The sequence below is a fragment of the Centrocercus urophasianus genome, unplaced genomic scaffold (assembly GCF_019232065.1).
Source record: "Centrocercus urophasianus isolate 14NV4802_14NV808 unplaced genomic scaffold, USGS_Curo_1.0 seq_14, whole genome shotgun sequence".
Classification (NCBI taxonomy): Eukaryota; Metazoa; Chordata; class Aves; order Galliformes; family Phasianidae; genus Centrocercus; species Centrocercus urophasianus.
This window is the reverse complement of record NW_024884586.1, coordinates 41,194,612-41,211,651: the sequence shown is the minus strand read 5'-3', so window position 1 is coordinate 41,211,651 and position 17,040 is coordinate 41,194,612. Positions and strand designations below refer to the sequence as shown.

The 17,040-nt window shown below is 40.5% G+C and overlaps 1 protein-coding gene across 2 annotated transcripts in view; it reads left to right on the top strand.

Moving 5' to 3' along the window:
- The first annotated feature begins 30 nt into the window (after positions 1-30).
- SETD3 (SET domain containing 3, actin histidine methyltransferase) overlaps positions 31-17,040 on the top strand; it is a 53,433-nt gene continuing 36,423 nt past the window's right edge. Inside the window, exons 1-2 of one of the 2 annotated variants that reach the window (XM_042813510.1) lie at positions 31-100; positions 15,929-16,038. In XM_042813510.1, the coding sequence (XP_042669444.1) occupies positions 15,936-16,038 (103 nt within the window). In that variant the 5' untranslated portion in view covers positions 31-100; positions 15,929-15,935. Of the gene's footprint in view, positions 101-15,928; positions 16,039-17,040 lie in introns of those variants that run through there. The other variant, XM_042813511.1, reaches the window with a different exon arrangement.

Below are 17,040 nucleotides of genomic sequence, written 5' to 3'. Positions count from 1 at the left end.
CCTCCGCCTCCCCACCCGCGGGCAGCGGCGTCCGGCGGAGGGACGGCCTGGGTTCGGCGCCGCTCCCAGCAGCCGAGGCCGCGGCCGCTCCGCGCGGGAGGTAAGTGGAGGTCGTGCCGGGGACCCCTCGGGCGTCGGCCTCCCGCGCGGCGGTGTCGTTCCTGAAACCCGTCCCTCCGCGGCCCGCCCCGCCGCCTCCCTTCCTGTGCCGCGGGCGCGCTCCGCCGGCCCAGGCCTCGCCGGCCCGTCGCTTCCCACCCGCCGCCGCGTTTCTCACTTCTCAGCCTCTCAGCCTGGGTCGGCCTGAGGGGAGCCCGGCGCGACCCCCTCCGCTCAGCCTCGCCCTCGGAGGCCGGAGCGGGACGCCCCGCTTGGAGCTGCTTTCCCCGTGATGTAATCCCTGTGCGTGCCGCGCTTCGCACGCTGCCCGCTCCCTCCGTTCGCTGACGCCGACCCTCCCGCTCCCCAGCGCCGGTTCCGGCGGGGCTGCCGTTAAATACTTCTTCCGAGTGTCAGTTAAGCTGTTTGCCTACACGGAGGTCGCCCCCTGAGGCTGCTGAAACCCAACTTTGCACAGCTGTTCTTCATCCTCTTCCCGCCCAGCGTGCTCGCTACGGGTTGCTTAAGTGAAGCTGTGCTCCACAATTGTCTTTAGTTCTGAACGACTTCCTAAATTTTCCATCTGCAATTGATTTGCTGCCCAAGCGCTGCACTGAGCCGTCAGAACAACCTCAGCCTTCCTTCTGGAAGCTGGTCTTTGCAGTGTGGAGCTGCAGTGTGGAGCTTGGGATGAGAGGCCTGGTATCTGCTCTTCTGTGAACTTAATTTTGTGCGTGAGATGAAGCTGAGTGCAAATTCTTTCTCCCTTCTGAGGGTGTGCAACACAACCACCTGTCTCTTCAAAAGATGCCTCCGTTCTGTGGGTGTTAGTAACATTACCTTACTGTCTTAACTCTTCTGCTTTCAGTTGTAAGCTCGTTTAAAAAATCAAATAAAAAGCCACAGTGTATTGAAACTACTGTAGTTGAGTACTGTAGGTGAGTAAATGTCTGTACTGTTCTGAATGCCTTGCGTCTGGTTCCTGGTGTAAAATAATAAGCCGATAAGTACAAGCTGCAGGGAATGGTGTGATGGTGGGAAGGCAGGAATGCTTCCAGATAACTTTACTCTGTTAAGTAACTTAAGATGGTAGAAGTTCAAGCATGTCAACTTGTGCTTTGATAGAGCTTTGAATTATGTTGAGCTAGCTGGGCTGAAATACAATTGAAAATACCTCTGTAGCACAGGAGGTCTATGTATCTAGAGCTTTATACTTCACCATAGTGGTGCTGATTCTGGGATTTAACTGACATATTGGGTAGTCCTCAGTAAATGAGTTGTAGTTCTTTTTGTTGAAAGAAAAAGGTGGTGTGAGAGTGTTAAAGATCACAGGGGATCTGTAGCTTCCCTGTCACCATACGAGTGTTCAGTAGACCACTGTTCGAGACCAAGCCCTGATGCCTGTGGCGCAAGCACCAAGTAGTTCTGGAAGCTGGGTTGTTTTGGCTGTGTTCTGGTAGCTGCAGTCAACTGGATAATTTGCTTCATTCCTCAAAGCTATGTTATGGTGACACGAGGTTAATAATTGAAATAAAAACAGACATTCAAAAACATTGAAAGAATTTTTTTCATTAATTCTGCTCGGAAGGAATTTGCAGAAGATCTGTTAGTCCTCAGGAAGAGCTAAACTCAAAGCAACAAAATGACAGAAGTGGAGTGAAGTGGTAGAGTTTAGCAGTCCATTTACCTGTTTTCTGTACTTATTTTTTACTTTTCTGGTTAAATAGTTATTGAGGAGATGGCTCAAAGGAGAGGCACTGAATCTATTAATCATTAAAAAAGAGCCTGGCTTGTTTCCTGCATGGCAGCTAGTAAGTTGTCTTCCCTTGAAGATCAGCGAGGTGTTTATAGTAAGCAGCATTCCTTCTGCCTAAGTAATTTCTGCAGAAGGCTGGTGAGGGTGGATGTACAGTACTCCAGCTCTCAGTGTAGCAGTTCACAATTAGCAAGCTGGTGATAGTAATTATAAAATATGTACGTAGATTTGGGCTGTTGTCTTGGATTTAGGCACTCTCCTTTACCCTTCGGCATTTTGATTTACTTTTGAATTAAACTTTGGGTAAGAAATTATTAATTTGAGGCAGTCTTGAATGTAATATCTAACTAGCAACTGAATTGAATCAGGAGTCAAACTGACAGGACTGTGGTATTATGTAGATCTAGGGGCATCTTCAGTATCCCAGGTCAGAATATTGCCCTGGGTATTCTCTCGAATTCTAGTTAGAAAACTGAACGTGTTTGAGATTTGCTCCCAAATAATTAGCTGGACTTGGTGTTGGTGTTCTTTGTAAGCAGATCAAATAAGGATTTTGCTTATTGTAGGGATTTCTTTTACTGCTACTCTGCAGAGTGGCTGCTCCCCAGTATCACAGTAGCATTTGCATACAATCGACCCCATCTTAGCTTCAGGTTAAGGAGAGAATAATGAAGCTTGTTCTTTGCAGACTGCATACGTGTAGCAGTGGTTCAACATTCTCTTTTCTAGACACTGTAGACTTGCGTGGATGCTGACAAACCTGTGGTGGTACCATTTTTTTTCATAGCAAACAAGGGATTAAGAGCTGAATTCTAGCTACCCTTTGCCAGCTAACTTAGAGAGGCTTCAGTTTCCTGTACCTGATTTCGGGTGCTTAATAGTGCTTTACTGAGTGTAAATTCTAAAAGTAAACTACTTTGTGATGTTATCTTAAGTGTGCTCCAGTGATGTTGTATAGCTGTGATCTATTTGGAGCCCCACTTTGAAGAGGTTTGTATTTTAGTAATTCAAAGACAAATTCAGTGCCCAAGAGTGTTTTTAACATTGCTTTACATTCTTGTACTCGCCCTTTGTCTGCCGTAACCTTCTCTGTTCCCTTTTTCTGTTTTTAGCTACTTGCCCTACATTGGCTTTTCCACCAAATGACTATTCTGGTTGTTCAGTCTATCCCTGTCCTCTACCCTTCCCGTACTGTTCAGCAATTCTACTCATGCCTCTTGTGTTCCTTACTTTTTGAAGTGGGGAAGAATTGGCACTGAAGGCTCACATTCAGTTCTGGAATCAGTTACCAGGCCAGAGCAGCAGACTGTCAGCTGCAGGGAGAATTCTGCTTGTCTTTCTAGCCCTGTTCTGAAGCATGCTGAGGTGGGAAAGATTTGGTTGAGGTAGGTTTTGTCTCCTATGTGTATATATGAACAGATGTTTACAAGCTTTGAAGCTATTCACATCCAGGTAGTACAACATGAGCAAAAAGCGTGTTTCTGGGACTATAGTTGCTGATGTCCTGTTAAAAATCAAAATGGAGTATAACTTCTCTTTTGAGATATCCTATGCTTTTCAGAAGGATTTTTGGTACTGCTGTTAAACTGTTAAATGTTAGGAGCAAATAAGTCCTTGATTTGGTATAAACACTGATCAACAAGTAAACATTGATGTGTTATCAGCTGTCCTAAATCCAAAACGCAGCACCTTTGCAGCCTGTAGGAAGAAAACAAACTGTATCCTAGCCAAAACCAGGTCAAAGAGAATGATTGATTAGTAGTTATGTACTGTCTTATTTTATTCTTCTGTGTCCCTGATTTCTGAAAGAGGTGATTCAGCTCTTGTGGAAGTGATTGGACAGCAGTGCTTGAACCACTGGAGTTTTCAACTAGCCTGTTATTATAGGCTGAAGTTATTGTAGCTGAGCATGGACTATAAATTGTGTCTGATTTTGCTTTGCAGTCACTTTTGCGAAGAGTGTCAATAGCCTGTGCTGGAGGTGAATGCATCTCTGGAGCTCTTTTGCTTGCAGTTGGATTTTAAAGTTTTGCATGTGGCTCAGCTCTTAGTTTGTATGCATATGCAGGATATGATACACAATGGTTGAATTATTTAACTCAATAAAACTTAAGTCACTGGTAAATACTGCCTATGTTTCTTAGCAAGTAGTAGAAGTAGATCTTTGTGTTAGTACTTTAAAGCTCTACTGACCAAAGTTTTTATGTGGTGTTGTTTTAGTGAGGCAGGTAAAAGGTGTAGTGTGAAGTTGTTTTTTTTTTCCCCTCAGAACCTGCATTGACAGTCCAGTGTCTCTGATATGCTGGGTCTTACTTTGATGCTTGTACAGTGATAACTTAGTCCCTTTAAGCTATGAGCTCCTCTGGGAGAAGGGGTTTTGATAACCAAGCATGAGGTGCAGACTGTTTCCTCCCCAGCCAGGCCTTCAAGGAGTTGGATTGGTTTTAGGGCCCATCTGAGACACTCTTATTTTTACTTTGTGATAAAGTTTGTTTTCTGTATGTATGCTGTCCTATTGTTTAGATCAGCAGAGCAGGTAGTAAACAGCATTTGTCCCAGTAATGACTTCAGGGTATGCCACTAGTGAGTGCCTCCTGTTGAACTTTGTGCTGCTCGTTATAACTCTTTAAACGCAGCAGTTCAGCCAGCTTGCAGCCTGCCTCACTGACTGATACTCTGTCAGCCTGTCCATGAGTATGTGATGGCAATAGTTTCAGAGGCCTTAATAGAGGTAAGTAACATCTGTTGGTCAAGTGTGGCTTACTCTTCATAATTCCATGGTGAGCAATCCCAGTCACCTTGCCCTTCATGTGTTTGGAAGTGTCTTCGTGTTCCTTACCAGGTTAAACTCCAAATGGGCTCTGGCTTTCTTAACTTCATCCTTGCGCTCAATGTCTCGCATCTTCCTTCATGTCATGTGGCTCGCTTTCTACCTCTTCTGTTTTGTTGTTTGAGTTTTGTCAGAAGTACCCTGTTCAGTAGCTGGGATAGAGTTAATTTTCTTCCTAGCAGCTGCTATAGTGCTATTTGGATTAAGAATGAGAATAATGTTGATAACTGTTCTAGTTATTGAAGATCATTGCTTGCACTAAACCAAGGACACTTCAGCTTCTCACTTGACTTGTCAGTGGGCGGCAGGGAGTGTACAGAACCAGGACAGCTGTCCCCAGCTGGCCAAAGGGATATCCCACACCACGTTAGCACTGTGCTGAGCAGTAAATTAGGTTAAATGGCAACAGTCATTCATGCTGCCTTCTTCTCACCTTTGCTTAACATCCTGCATGCAGCAACAGACCATTTCTGAGCATGGAGAAAGTGACTGTTGAGAAGTCTCACCTGTTTACAGGTCTTAAAAATGAAAGAGTATCAGAATATCACTTTCTATCCTTCAGTTCTCCAAGCCGTTCTCCTGGAATAGGTGAAAGTGTTAGGCAAGTAGAGCACAGTTAGTGAAACCAAGAACGCTTGCTGAGTTAGTAAATACTGAGTTACCTTTCTGCATTGGTTCTCTGACTGTGGGAAGCTATGTGAGGTTTGTTGGAGCATTTCATGCTACATTTTTTTTTCTGAAATGCAGTGGACTATTACAAGTTTGAAAAGTATTGTCTGAAAGTAAAGAGTTATGCTTAGGGAGGCTTTGTCACCTTTTTGTATGTGTGTAACAGCATTTCAATGTTCTCATCAGAACAATTGTTCTGCTGCTCTGAAAATTGCCACACCTTATTTTTTTTTTTTAATTGCTCTTCTTGAAGGAAGAGGAGTTTAATGGGAGTATATTGAATTGTCACCAATTTCCTATTCTGTTGACTATTAATAGTTTAAAAGAGGTTTACAAATTTGGGCTTCTTAGTTCTTTAAAACTAGTGATAAAATATATTAAATTATATTTATGTAAGATATATGTATTATATATAAGATATATCTTAAAATATTCATTTCTTCTAGTCTTTGCTGGTCCCTTGCACATCTTTAAATATTAATTTGAGTTCTACCAGTTCAACCTTTGATACAAAAGCAATTCTTTAATGCATCTGCATAGCTTGCTTCTTAAGGAACGTGTTATTAGGGAATAGTTGCTATTGTGTGTTTAAAACCCTGTGACCCGTTTGTCATGCTCAGCTTTTAGTTTTACGCATAAAATGGGCTTTTCAAAACTGGCTCACAGCCTTCTGGGTGAGTGCTGCATAGCCTTGTAGAACTGTAATCTGGGTGGGCCTTGGGCTTCTGCGTGGCATTGCTAGAGCTGCTCAGGTTCAGGAACTTGATGAAACTGATGTATTGCAACAGTTTTTGATTTTCCATTGCTAACATCTCTAAACCAGCAGCATTTTTATAACTACTGCTACTCACTATGAAGAATGAAATACCGCCTGGGTTTTGATACTCCTGACATTAATACACGAGTTTATGATCTTGTGGCTGGATAATCTTTTCTTTGGAAGCTACCTTCTCCAAATAGTGTCTCAGCAGGAAGCTCAGCTATGGATGGATGGATTCGTTCTTCGAGGACCTATGCTTGCTGGAGCATTATTTTTAGACCTGTGGAAAGTAGCATGGGTTGTCTGGTGAGAAAGGGAGAATAGCTGTCTGCCTTGGGTGACCGGCAACAGCGTCTAATCTTCCACTTTGCTATGCACAGTTGCATTGGCAGCATATTAATATATTAACTCCTTAAAATAGAGAAGCGTCCATTCCCTCTGGAGCATGCTGCATCTGATTCTGTCTGTCAAGAGCAAAATGAAGCTGGCATTGTCAGACCAATTGGAGAGGCTTTGTGTGCTCTACAGTGAAGAAGCTGTTCCATGTAAAAGCTTGAAGCTGCAGAAAATGACTGTTGTGTTCTCACATGGTAGTCAGATGCAGATCAGTATCTCTTTTCTCCTTTTTTAAAAGTCAGCACTCAGTTATTTCTGACTTCATTCCTAGATGATGCTGGGGAATAAAAGTGAGGTCTGCAAGGGATCATAAAGTAGCATTTTTTTCTCTGTCTCACAGCTTTATGTAAAAATAAAAAAAAAATGCAAGTCCTGCTTTTAAAACAATGGCAGATAATGTTGCAGTTCTCTTATCATTGTAGGATGCCTGACTCACACAACCTGTTTCTCTGGCTTATTAAACCTTTAGATCAATGTCTGAATAGAAGAAGCTGCTGCAATGTTGTTGAAGTATGGGCATTTGGAAGACTAAGGTGAAGCAACAGCTTAATGTGATAAATGCTTGCTTTACTTTGCAGTGTCTTTGTAGCTGTTCTCTGGAAGTGGAGCAGAGGTAGAAATAGTAAGTTTTACTTTTTTTCTGATGATACAAGCGACTAAAGACTTGTGCTGCAAACTCTTTGAAACTGCAGCCATAGTTTTAGTGTATACCTGCTTTGAAGATGGGAAGTTAATGTAGTGATGCAGCTTGAATGTGTTCCACCAGGGCCTTATTCCTGTGCTTGAGGAAAGCAAAAGTCTTTGCAACTTTGAGAAACATTTCATCTTCTCTAAGGATACAACTTTATTTTCCAACAAGTTCAGAAATGTCAGATCAGATGAACGACCAAGACCTGGCTTGAACATGTTTTTGCACATTGCTGCTTCCAGAATGCATTTTCTGTGGTGTACACAGAGCAGTGAGGTGTCAGGGGCAGCCCCTGCATGGCCATAGTCAGTGCTCATATCGGCACTGTCACTTGTGCTCTTTAAGGAAGAATTCCTTGGTTGCTTCCACTGTGGATGTCATGTCTGTATCTGGTGACTTGTCAGATTAAAGGATAACAGTTCTGTTTGTGGAAGTAGCAAACTCCTTAGTACGAGAGCTGGGAAGCAGGATATTAATACTAATATTGATAGCACTCTTGTCAGGAGTCATGCTGATGCTTTTTTCCCCTTCTTATACCCTGACTGTGCAGAGGCAGTCCCAGTAAAATAGGAGCGCAGATATTCCAATGTTTTTAGCTGTCAGTTTGGAAGAGCTGGAGATAAGAGATACTCAGGCTTCATAGGGATTTGTGGGGTCCTGTAGTTGTTTGCAGCTCCTTATCTGAACACTTGTAGTGTCTGGTCACATGCTTCCTCTGTGGGCAGGATAGGTCAGTGACATGGCATGGGGCTTTTGTGGTCTGAGGCAGTGCAGGAGCAGGAATATTCTTCCTGATTGCGTTCTGGGAGTGCAGGGAGCAATGCATTTACAATTGGCACCTCTGTGCTAAAATAAATGTTTAAAATCTTTGCTTTGGTTTGTTTTGTCACCTGCAAACATGCAAATAAACACCAGAACAAACAGAACTATTACTATGCCTACCCTACTTGTTCTGAAGTGTGAAGATTAACATTTCATAGCAGTTTACAGTGCCTTGTGATCTGTATACATCTTTATCAAACTATATATAATTTATTAAACACCTGAAAACTCAGGGTTGAGGCCAAATACATTTAATATTTCTGCACCTTTCTTATACCTCATAATCCAATAAATGCTTGTGTTAGAAGCTTTCATTTCAAACCCCCTACTCTGTCACTTTGAGTTAACTTGGAACCTCTGAGGGTTCAGGTTGCCAACTATGAATGCCAAGAGATGAAAAGAGGCTAAGAGGAACCTGCTCCTTCACTTCCAAGGTCTAGAATTACTGCCAGGATTTCAGCTAAAATGTCTGGTCTCTTCTTCCAAGTTGGTCATGATTTCCCTACTAAATGGGGAGTAGACTTAAGGTGAGCGAGTTGGGAAGGCCTTCCAACTGTATTAAATCCTAGATTGCATCACATAATTTAGGCTTTCATAGTAAAAGCTTTTCAAAATATATATATTTGTGTGAATGTGTGTTCAGACAAGTATGTGCTGTGGTTCATGGCCAAAGCCTGGTGTCCTTTGCATTGTTATGCTTTGAATATACATTTCTGTATCCATTTGGGGAGTGGGGGGGGAGGTCTTCTTGGTGGTCTGATAGCAATCCCAAGCACTGCTAGTGAGGGTGTGGTGCCAACATACATTAGTGTGGAGAAAAGTTAGCAGAAACTGTGATGTTATCCGGAGAAAAACAACAGTTACTTTAAAGCTGCCCAAATTCTGCCCTTAATTCCCATATTAACAGATTCATGTACACTGGGTAATGTCAACTGAGTGCTCAAATAAAGGTCGTGAAGGGATTTGTGGTTCCGGAACGGTCAGCCTGTGTATGCTGTTAGAAGAGATGAAGGTATAATTAAACTCATTTTGAGGGCTGGAGTTGTGTGTGCTGCTGTGTAATGTGGAGCAGATCCTAAGGTCTGTGCAAACTTGTTTGGTGCTGTGGATATCTTCCTTCCTCTGTACTGTCTGGTAGGGATATTTGCAAGGGTTTTTATCAGCATGTAAGTGTTGTAAGGAATGTGTGTGAGTAGGAAGCCCTTCAGAATGAAGGGCCAGTGGTGTCTTTGTATGGTTACATTCTGTGTCACCTCGCTGCTTGGATGAGGTTCTTAATGCTTGGATTAGTCACATTAGAAAATCCCAGATGCTGGGAGGAGCATCTATGGCATCTGCTGCCTGTGCTGTGATTAGAGATGTGGGCTGTCCTGTAATGATTGTAATTATCTGGAAGGAGCAGTCAGCCCGCAATGGTAAATGGTGTTGGAGTTGCAATATGTGCAGAAAGCAGAGGGTAGACAAAGGTGTTAAAACAAAAAATAAACAGAACTGATAGACTTAATTTTTTTTTCACTGCATAGAAATAATCAAGGGCCCTATTTCTGCTAAGTTGCTTGAGGGCATTCTACTTAGGTGGAATTATTGTTGCAATTAAATGGTAGTCCTTGACATTAAGCATCTTTGGCTTTAAATCTCTTCCTTGGAGACAGTCCACTTAATTGGAATATATGTTGTTCCCTAGTTTTGTGCTAGTTATGTCATTGACTATAATACAATTAGAGGACTTTAAAAAATAATAATAACAATTTATGCAGTGATACACCAGAACTTCTTACTGTTCAAGCAGACTTTATTCCACTCTGTGTGCTGTGTGAAGCAGACAGTGTGATATAATGATAGATATATCAATCAACATCTAATTTTTTTTTTTTTTTTTTTTTTTTTTTTTTTTTTGTACATCCTAAAGAATTTGCATTCAATACCAGAATACATATTTTATTTTTTTTCAAAGGAAGGAGTGGTGGAAAGAGCCAAGTTAGGTGGAGTTCTGTTTTAAAGAGGTATCCTCTCTTTTGATCATTAAAATTATTTAGATTGTTGACTAAGAAGCAGTTGCTGTGAGGGCTGACCCACATGAAATCTGTATTTGGGGACTCAAAAAGCAAATTGCATGATATATATGGTATATTGCATGGTAATGCTTAGATACCATTGTCATAATCTTCAATTGCATCCAAGGCTCTCTCAAACTTTCAGGAAGCCTCTGTCTGAACTCACTCTGCTGAGAAATCTGATTGTTGTTGGCATGCAGCATTGGGAAGCAGGACAAGTCATGTTAAACCATCACTGGAGCTGTTTTGAAAATGGATGGGATTTTTGTGGCTGTATGGAACTCCTGGAAGTCTGTTTAGCTACAGGAGGTAGCACATAGTTGCTAGTTCCTGTTTTAGCATACCACCGTTCGGAATTCGGCTTGTGATAGTATGTTACTTTGTGATATACCTGTCCAGCTGAAATGCTTGTATCTGAGAAAAGCAATATACCCCTACAAGTGTTATGTATAGCAGTGGCAGTAGAAATTGGGAACAATGTTTGCATTTTTTAATTAATGGTTTTACTGTGTATTTTAGAGAATTCTCTTAGGTGAGCATCAGGAGGGTTGTTGTTGGCAGCAACTGCTCTCAATTGCTTGTGGACCAAACCCTTATAAAATCTCTTTTATCTTTGGAAGGGGTTGCTTTTGGGATTGTGTAACCATAGCAAACAGCTCGTTGAGCTTAAAGCACATAAGCAGTATTTTCACAAACAATCAAAATGTATTTTACATCAGGGTTTATTGAAGCAAGTGTCAGCCACGTGACTGCCTTATGCCTTCCTAAAGAGCCCAGCTGTAAAATTAAGTAAAAACAGCATCTTGTTGGAAAATAGTTGCTTTGCACGAACTGGATTTTTCTGAGTAAGTACAAAACCAACAATGTTCTCTTAGTATTTTTTAAATACTTAGTTGATGTTAACTGCTTTTGAAATAGGAACGAATTCATTTGCAGTATCTGTATTCAAACTCATCCTCTAGTAAGAGGAAAAACATTCCTTTGGAGGCATTAAGAGGAGAGGCGTAGATTTCAAACCATTTGTTGCCAAGTTCTTTTAATTAGTGAAAACTTGAGATAAATTTTTAGCGTTGGTCTGATATTTATTTTCTCTGATTTTGCTCATGTTCAGTGTTTTGTTTGTTTTCAAATGTTATTCAGTTAATTGTAGATGCCTATACTTTGCATACAATTCTGTACTTTCTTTAAGGAACACCAAGGCTCAGACCTACTGGCTTGACAGATCTCTTAAAGAAAATCAACAGGGAGAAGAGGCAGAGGTAAAAGGTTCCTGAAAGGGAGTAAAATCCAGCTGCTTGCTGGTAATGGAGGAAGTGCTTAGAGAGGAAATACCTGAATGAAAACTCATGAGGTTTGCAGAGTTTATCTTGGGAAGACTGTTCTTGTTGAGAAGTGGGGACAAATTATTTCATTCACTTCTCTTGAGAGAGGAAATGTGCAGTCCCATTGCAAATGGGTCATGTGTCTAAATAAGGTCTTTCAAGGGGAGATAAAAGTGAAACTCATATGAAATAGGAGAAGCTGGCTTGGGGAGTTTTACATCCTTGTAAAGAAAGAAAGCTTACTCAGATGCAGCCTGGACCACAAGAAGTTGGATGAACACACTGAAAAAAAATCCCTCTTTGTGGTGCTTTTGTTGTAGCTCCAGAAGGATCTGCTGTTGGTTGCTGTCATGATTCTTTCTATGGTAAAAATCTGGCAGGAGGAAAGAAGTGGATGGCAAAGGATGAAAATAATAGACTGTAAAAAGAGGCAGAGAAACTTCTCGCTGTCTCTCTGGGAGAAAATGGATAATGCCCAACTTTGCTTCATAGAAGCAGGGAGATACTGGGGAAAGTAGCAGCTGTTTGCTCAGGCTGTTGCCTCTGTAGGGTAGATAGCTTGCAGAAAGAATAGATTGAGGTAGAAGTCCTATGTTTACATTGCATTCAAAGTAGAATGCATTCTTAAGTGGAAATGGTTTAGGCTTTCTACCATCAATCTTCTTAGTATTTTTTCCTGTTAGTTTTTTGTTACCACTGAAATATTGTAATATTTCAGATGCCCTTGAAAAGTTGGGGGAAAAGACTGCCTTGTTACAATCTTACAATTTAAATACAACTACAGAAACATGTTGGAGAAAGGGTACATAGTGAACTGCAATGATACTGTCTTTCATAGTGCTCTTGAGACAAGTTTATGGGGGAAATGGAAGAAAAAAAGGGGAGGGTAGTGCTGGGAGAGCTAATAGCAAGAAGGGATAAAGCACGAGGATGAGAGTGAGAGCTGGAAGGAAAGGCATTGAAACTGTAACAGCCATTTATTTACTGGGAACATCTAGATTAATACTTCAGGAGAGATGAGAGCGTTAATGTGGTTTCCAAGTGACATGATGTAGGTGGTTTTTACAAGCAAATATGGTGTTCATTGTAAGTGTATAAACTGAATTTTCTTAAAGATCACAATATCTTCCTCCACCTACACTGTTCTTACACTTCTTGATTCCATGCTTCCTATTCACTAAAATGTGTTTATCTTTACCAGCAGTCATAAGATTCAAGTTAAAAACAAAACAAAAACCCAACCCTTAACTCTAGTATTGGAAGCAAAAGGCCAAAGTCCCATTCAGCCTGGTCATACAGAATATAAAGTGCATTCTCCTGCTTACAGATGGGAGAACTGATATCGGTTGCCTATAGGCACGTCCCTTAAGCCCCTGGATGTTCAGTGTATGTTGATACAAGATGTTTATACACTTCCTTAACAGAAGTAGAGGGGAAAATGACTTAGTCTAGGCAGTCAATTTTGGAAAGAAAAAAAAATTGCAAGCCTGGTTTGTGTACATCCTACTCATGTCAGAGCAGCCAAGGAACGTGTCCCACAACCACCTACTGTGCTCACCTCCCATTGCTCTTTGCATATCTTGAGAATTTCTTTGTCTTCTCCTTGTCTGCCCTCATCAACTCATTTCTGTCCTTCTAACACCCATTCTGGATTTGCACCCCTCACCTTCTGTGCTGGTGTATGGCAAGAAGATGGGTGGGGTGGGAACTTATGGAATGAGGACATAATGTAATTGGCATCTACAATGATCTGAACCAAAGGTGATGCAATGTTATGGCATTCCACTGCATTAGGAATATGCTGGTGATCCCTTTGACTTAATCAGGTAACTCTTGCTGTGGGAATTCCAGACTCAGTGGTTGTTATAAAAGCTCAGTGAAGTTTTGAGTAACTGGTTTACTGCTTTGTAAACTCAAAAGTAATGGCTGAAGCAAATGAAGCTTCTGCAGTCACGTCAGTTCTGTCTGCTGGTCATTCTTCCCTCTTCATCCGTCAGCGTGTTGGACATTTTCAATTCAATTTCAGAGTGGAAGAGTTCAAGCATGACGTGGCCAGTTTGCTCAAGGGAAAGCTGCCTTGAGAATAGGATTTGTTTGGCTTGTTTGCCCAGCAATCAACATGAATGGTGGTAGTTTTGCTCAGTGTATTTAGATGTAGCCAAACTTAACAAAAGATGATGTTGCCCAGCTAGAAGGGGAGGCTTCTGAAGGCAGTGTGGAGTTGATGAAGAGCTGTGGAGGGGAACAGAGAGCATTGCAAGGGTTCTGGGATCTCTGGAAAGGTGTGTCTAAGACAGAAAGAGGCAGTTTCAGAGTTTTTAAAAACTAATAGTAACATACTTAAAGCTAATACAGTATTTCCTTAGAACAGTTATGTTCACTGCTGAACACAATTACAAGCTAGAAGCTTCTAGTTTTACACACTTAATGAGAGGAAGATATCTTTATAGTTTCTTAATTTCTCGTCTTAGACTTTTTTTCTATTAAACTTCCCTGCAGCTGTGTTTTTGTAAATGCTGCAATGAACTTTTTGGTGGTCTTGTGAATGGGAAAAGTTAAGATTTTTTTTTGTTAATAGTTAGAATGGAATAATTCTAGTGGTTTTTTTCTGCCTATTTTTCCCCCTTGAAGTACTGTTTGCTAAGATCCGTATTCCTGTCATCCATGCTTTGCATTGCTTCCATATGGAAACGTGGCCCTGTGAAGTGGTCAAGTTCTCACATATCATAAGTATTAACATTTCCTTTCAGAAAGCTAAGTAGTATTTTTATCTCTGTATTTGAAAAAAAAAAAAAAAAGACAAACTTATTTTGGGATTTTCATACAGACTTCTCATGGTTACCCACTAAAGCTGTTAGGTGAGCACACTCTAAAGCTGTAAGTCAAAGGGAGAATATTTTACAGCTCATCAAAATACTGTTTGTGTGAGATATGGAAAAAAGTTCAAAGTCCTACACAACACGACTGCTCTTTGACAGCAGTATTAGGGGAGGGAGATGGATCATTTTTGACAGCAGTATTAAAGGGGGAAAAAGATCATTTACACCCATCACTGCCAGTGTTTTGGCATGATCCTTCTTTCCAAGCCAGCTGATACACTATATTTGGAAATGTGGCTGTGTTGTGTATTACCAAGCTTATTCATCATTGCTGTCAGCTTACTCTCCTTGCAGAATGATTTCAGGAATTTTAAGCAGTGTGCATTTGAAAGGGAGCATGGCATTGCACTTAAAAAGTATTAACCAGAAGACAACAAGAAAAGTGAACTTGGGGGAAAAAAAAACAAACAAAAACCCCTTAATTGAAATGTTGTGCTACTGCCTCTGATACTTATGAAGTTTGCAGTGCATCTCAGTCCTGAAGGCTTTTTTCTCTGCAAGTTATGCAGCTATGTTTTTTAGTGCTTTCCCTGCAGTCATACATGTATTGGCAAACAGCATGTCTTTTCATTGCTGTTATGAGAAACCAGTTTATACTTCCTTTTTTTTTTTTTTTTTTCTGAGATGTGGTTTTAATATAAGAAAAAAAAACATCTTAATTTCTGAAATTGTATTTCAAATTAAAAAATACTTTTGAAACTGCCTCTGGGCAGCCTGGTCTGGTGTTGGCGACCCTGCACATAGCAGGGGGGTTGAAACCAGATGATCATTGTGGTCCTTTTCAACCCAGGTCATTCTATGATTATACGAAATTCCAGAATCTTCTACAGAATTGGAATTAAACTTTAAAATCTGTTTCACAATCTGTAGATGTGAATTTAAATTTAAAAAGTAGCTTCACAGAGAAACTACACACTTATCATTTAGTTCTTGTGTTATCAGGGTACTCATCTACTGCTTAAAAATGGCAGGTATCATTTCTTAGCTAAGCTGTTTTTTCATATATAATTGGTTATGTGTTGTAAACTTTTCAGCATTGATTTTCTTATATTGCACAAGAGCATCTTCAGCTAAAGATCATTTTCTAGTCTTTAAAACAACATTCACTTATAATAGTAACGTAAATACCTACCATCATTTAATATTTTTCTTTATATCATATTTGAGAAGCTGTAGCTTACATACTCTGTATAAATTCACATGGATATCCTAATGAATATTATCTTCTGCCTTTCTATGACCTGAGGAAGTAACCCGATTTTGTATTGTGCGTAATAAACTGCTTGTGGTTGTTCCTTTAAAAACTGTAAAGGATGTGAATCTATGGGGTCTTTCCTTACCAGTCTGCACATGAGGGCTTGTCATGGTAGAAGAGATGCTGGGAAATTAAATTATGCAACTCAAGGGAGAGCTGATAAAATGAAACAGTGAACTTGGGTTGTTTGAGCCTCTAATCTCTATCTGCTAGGGAGATAAAAGAAGCCTTGTTGTGCCCCCAGACTTCATAGTCTCCATGTCCTTGGGGACAGTCTGTCTCACTCTTGTGTTTAGTATCAGCAGAGGAGAGAATTTTGTTTGTCTTCCTGTCTGTTCGTCAATACTGTGTTTGATTTCTTAGTAGTTGGTGATTGTGTGCTCATTAATCTGTTTTAGTTGGAAGATGGGGAAGAAAAGCAGAGTGAAAACGCAGAAGTCAGGTACAGGAGCTGCAGCAACAGTGTCTCCGAAGGAACTGTTGAATCTGACTAGTGAGTTGTTGCAAAGTAAGTTTCATTTATTGCCCCTCAAGGAAAAGGGGTGATGTGCAAAATGATCAAAAATGTTCAATCATTCTCTTGTTCTAAACAGTTACTTCATGTTCTCTAAGCAGCCAACCTTGCAACCAATTTCAAATACAGGAACGTGTATTTCATAGCACTACATATAATGGTAAGAGATATGTAGATATCATTACTGTACATCACAGTACATATAGTATATATATTTTGCTGTTGCGGGTTTATTATGTGTGTTTGTGCAACACAACGTATTTGGGTAGCTTTTGACTGTCTCCACTCAAGCCTAAACACTTGGTGAGATCAATTAAACGAAAGACTGCTGTAAATTACTTAACATTGCAGCTTTGTCAAAAGCATTTTTCTTGTAAACCTCAAGAATTATACCATTTCTGTTAAGCTTTTGAACAACACTTTGAACTGATACCAGAGTGGAAAAATTAACAGTGGAAAGCAGCACTACAACTCAACTGCACTGCTACTGTTGTCTAAAGCAAAAACGCTTATTTTTATCACTGCTTAGAAATTTTCTGCAGAGCTCAGGTCTGGTGTGTAGACTAAAGGTGGTTTCACTTGTTGAGGAAATTGGAGTTTATCCATTATTTCTACAAAACGTGAAAAATGGAACACAAATTCCTATGATGATGCTAAAATACTGTTCACGCTTGTTACTGTCATTGGCAGCTGTAGTGAAGCTACACCATGGTTGAAAACAGATCTGCATTTTTATACCCTGGACACATCTAAATGTTGCCTTTGAAAAATCAATTTTCTCTTAGCATTGCTCATAAAGAGGAGACAAGGAGTTGGCAGAGCAGTTTTGTGCTTATGCTACAATTGGCCTGTGCTTTGCTACCAAAAATAAAATATAGATCTAATTTTCTAAGCAAAGCCAAGTATCAGCTGTTCTTTTTGTCAAGCTTCCATATTTTGTTCAACAGAGAGATTTGCAAATCAGTTGAACAAAGTAATCTTCAGCTGCCCACTTGG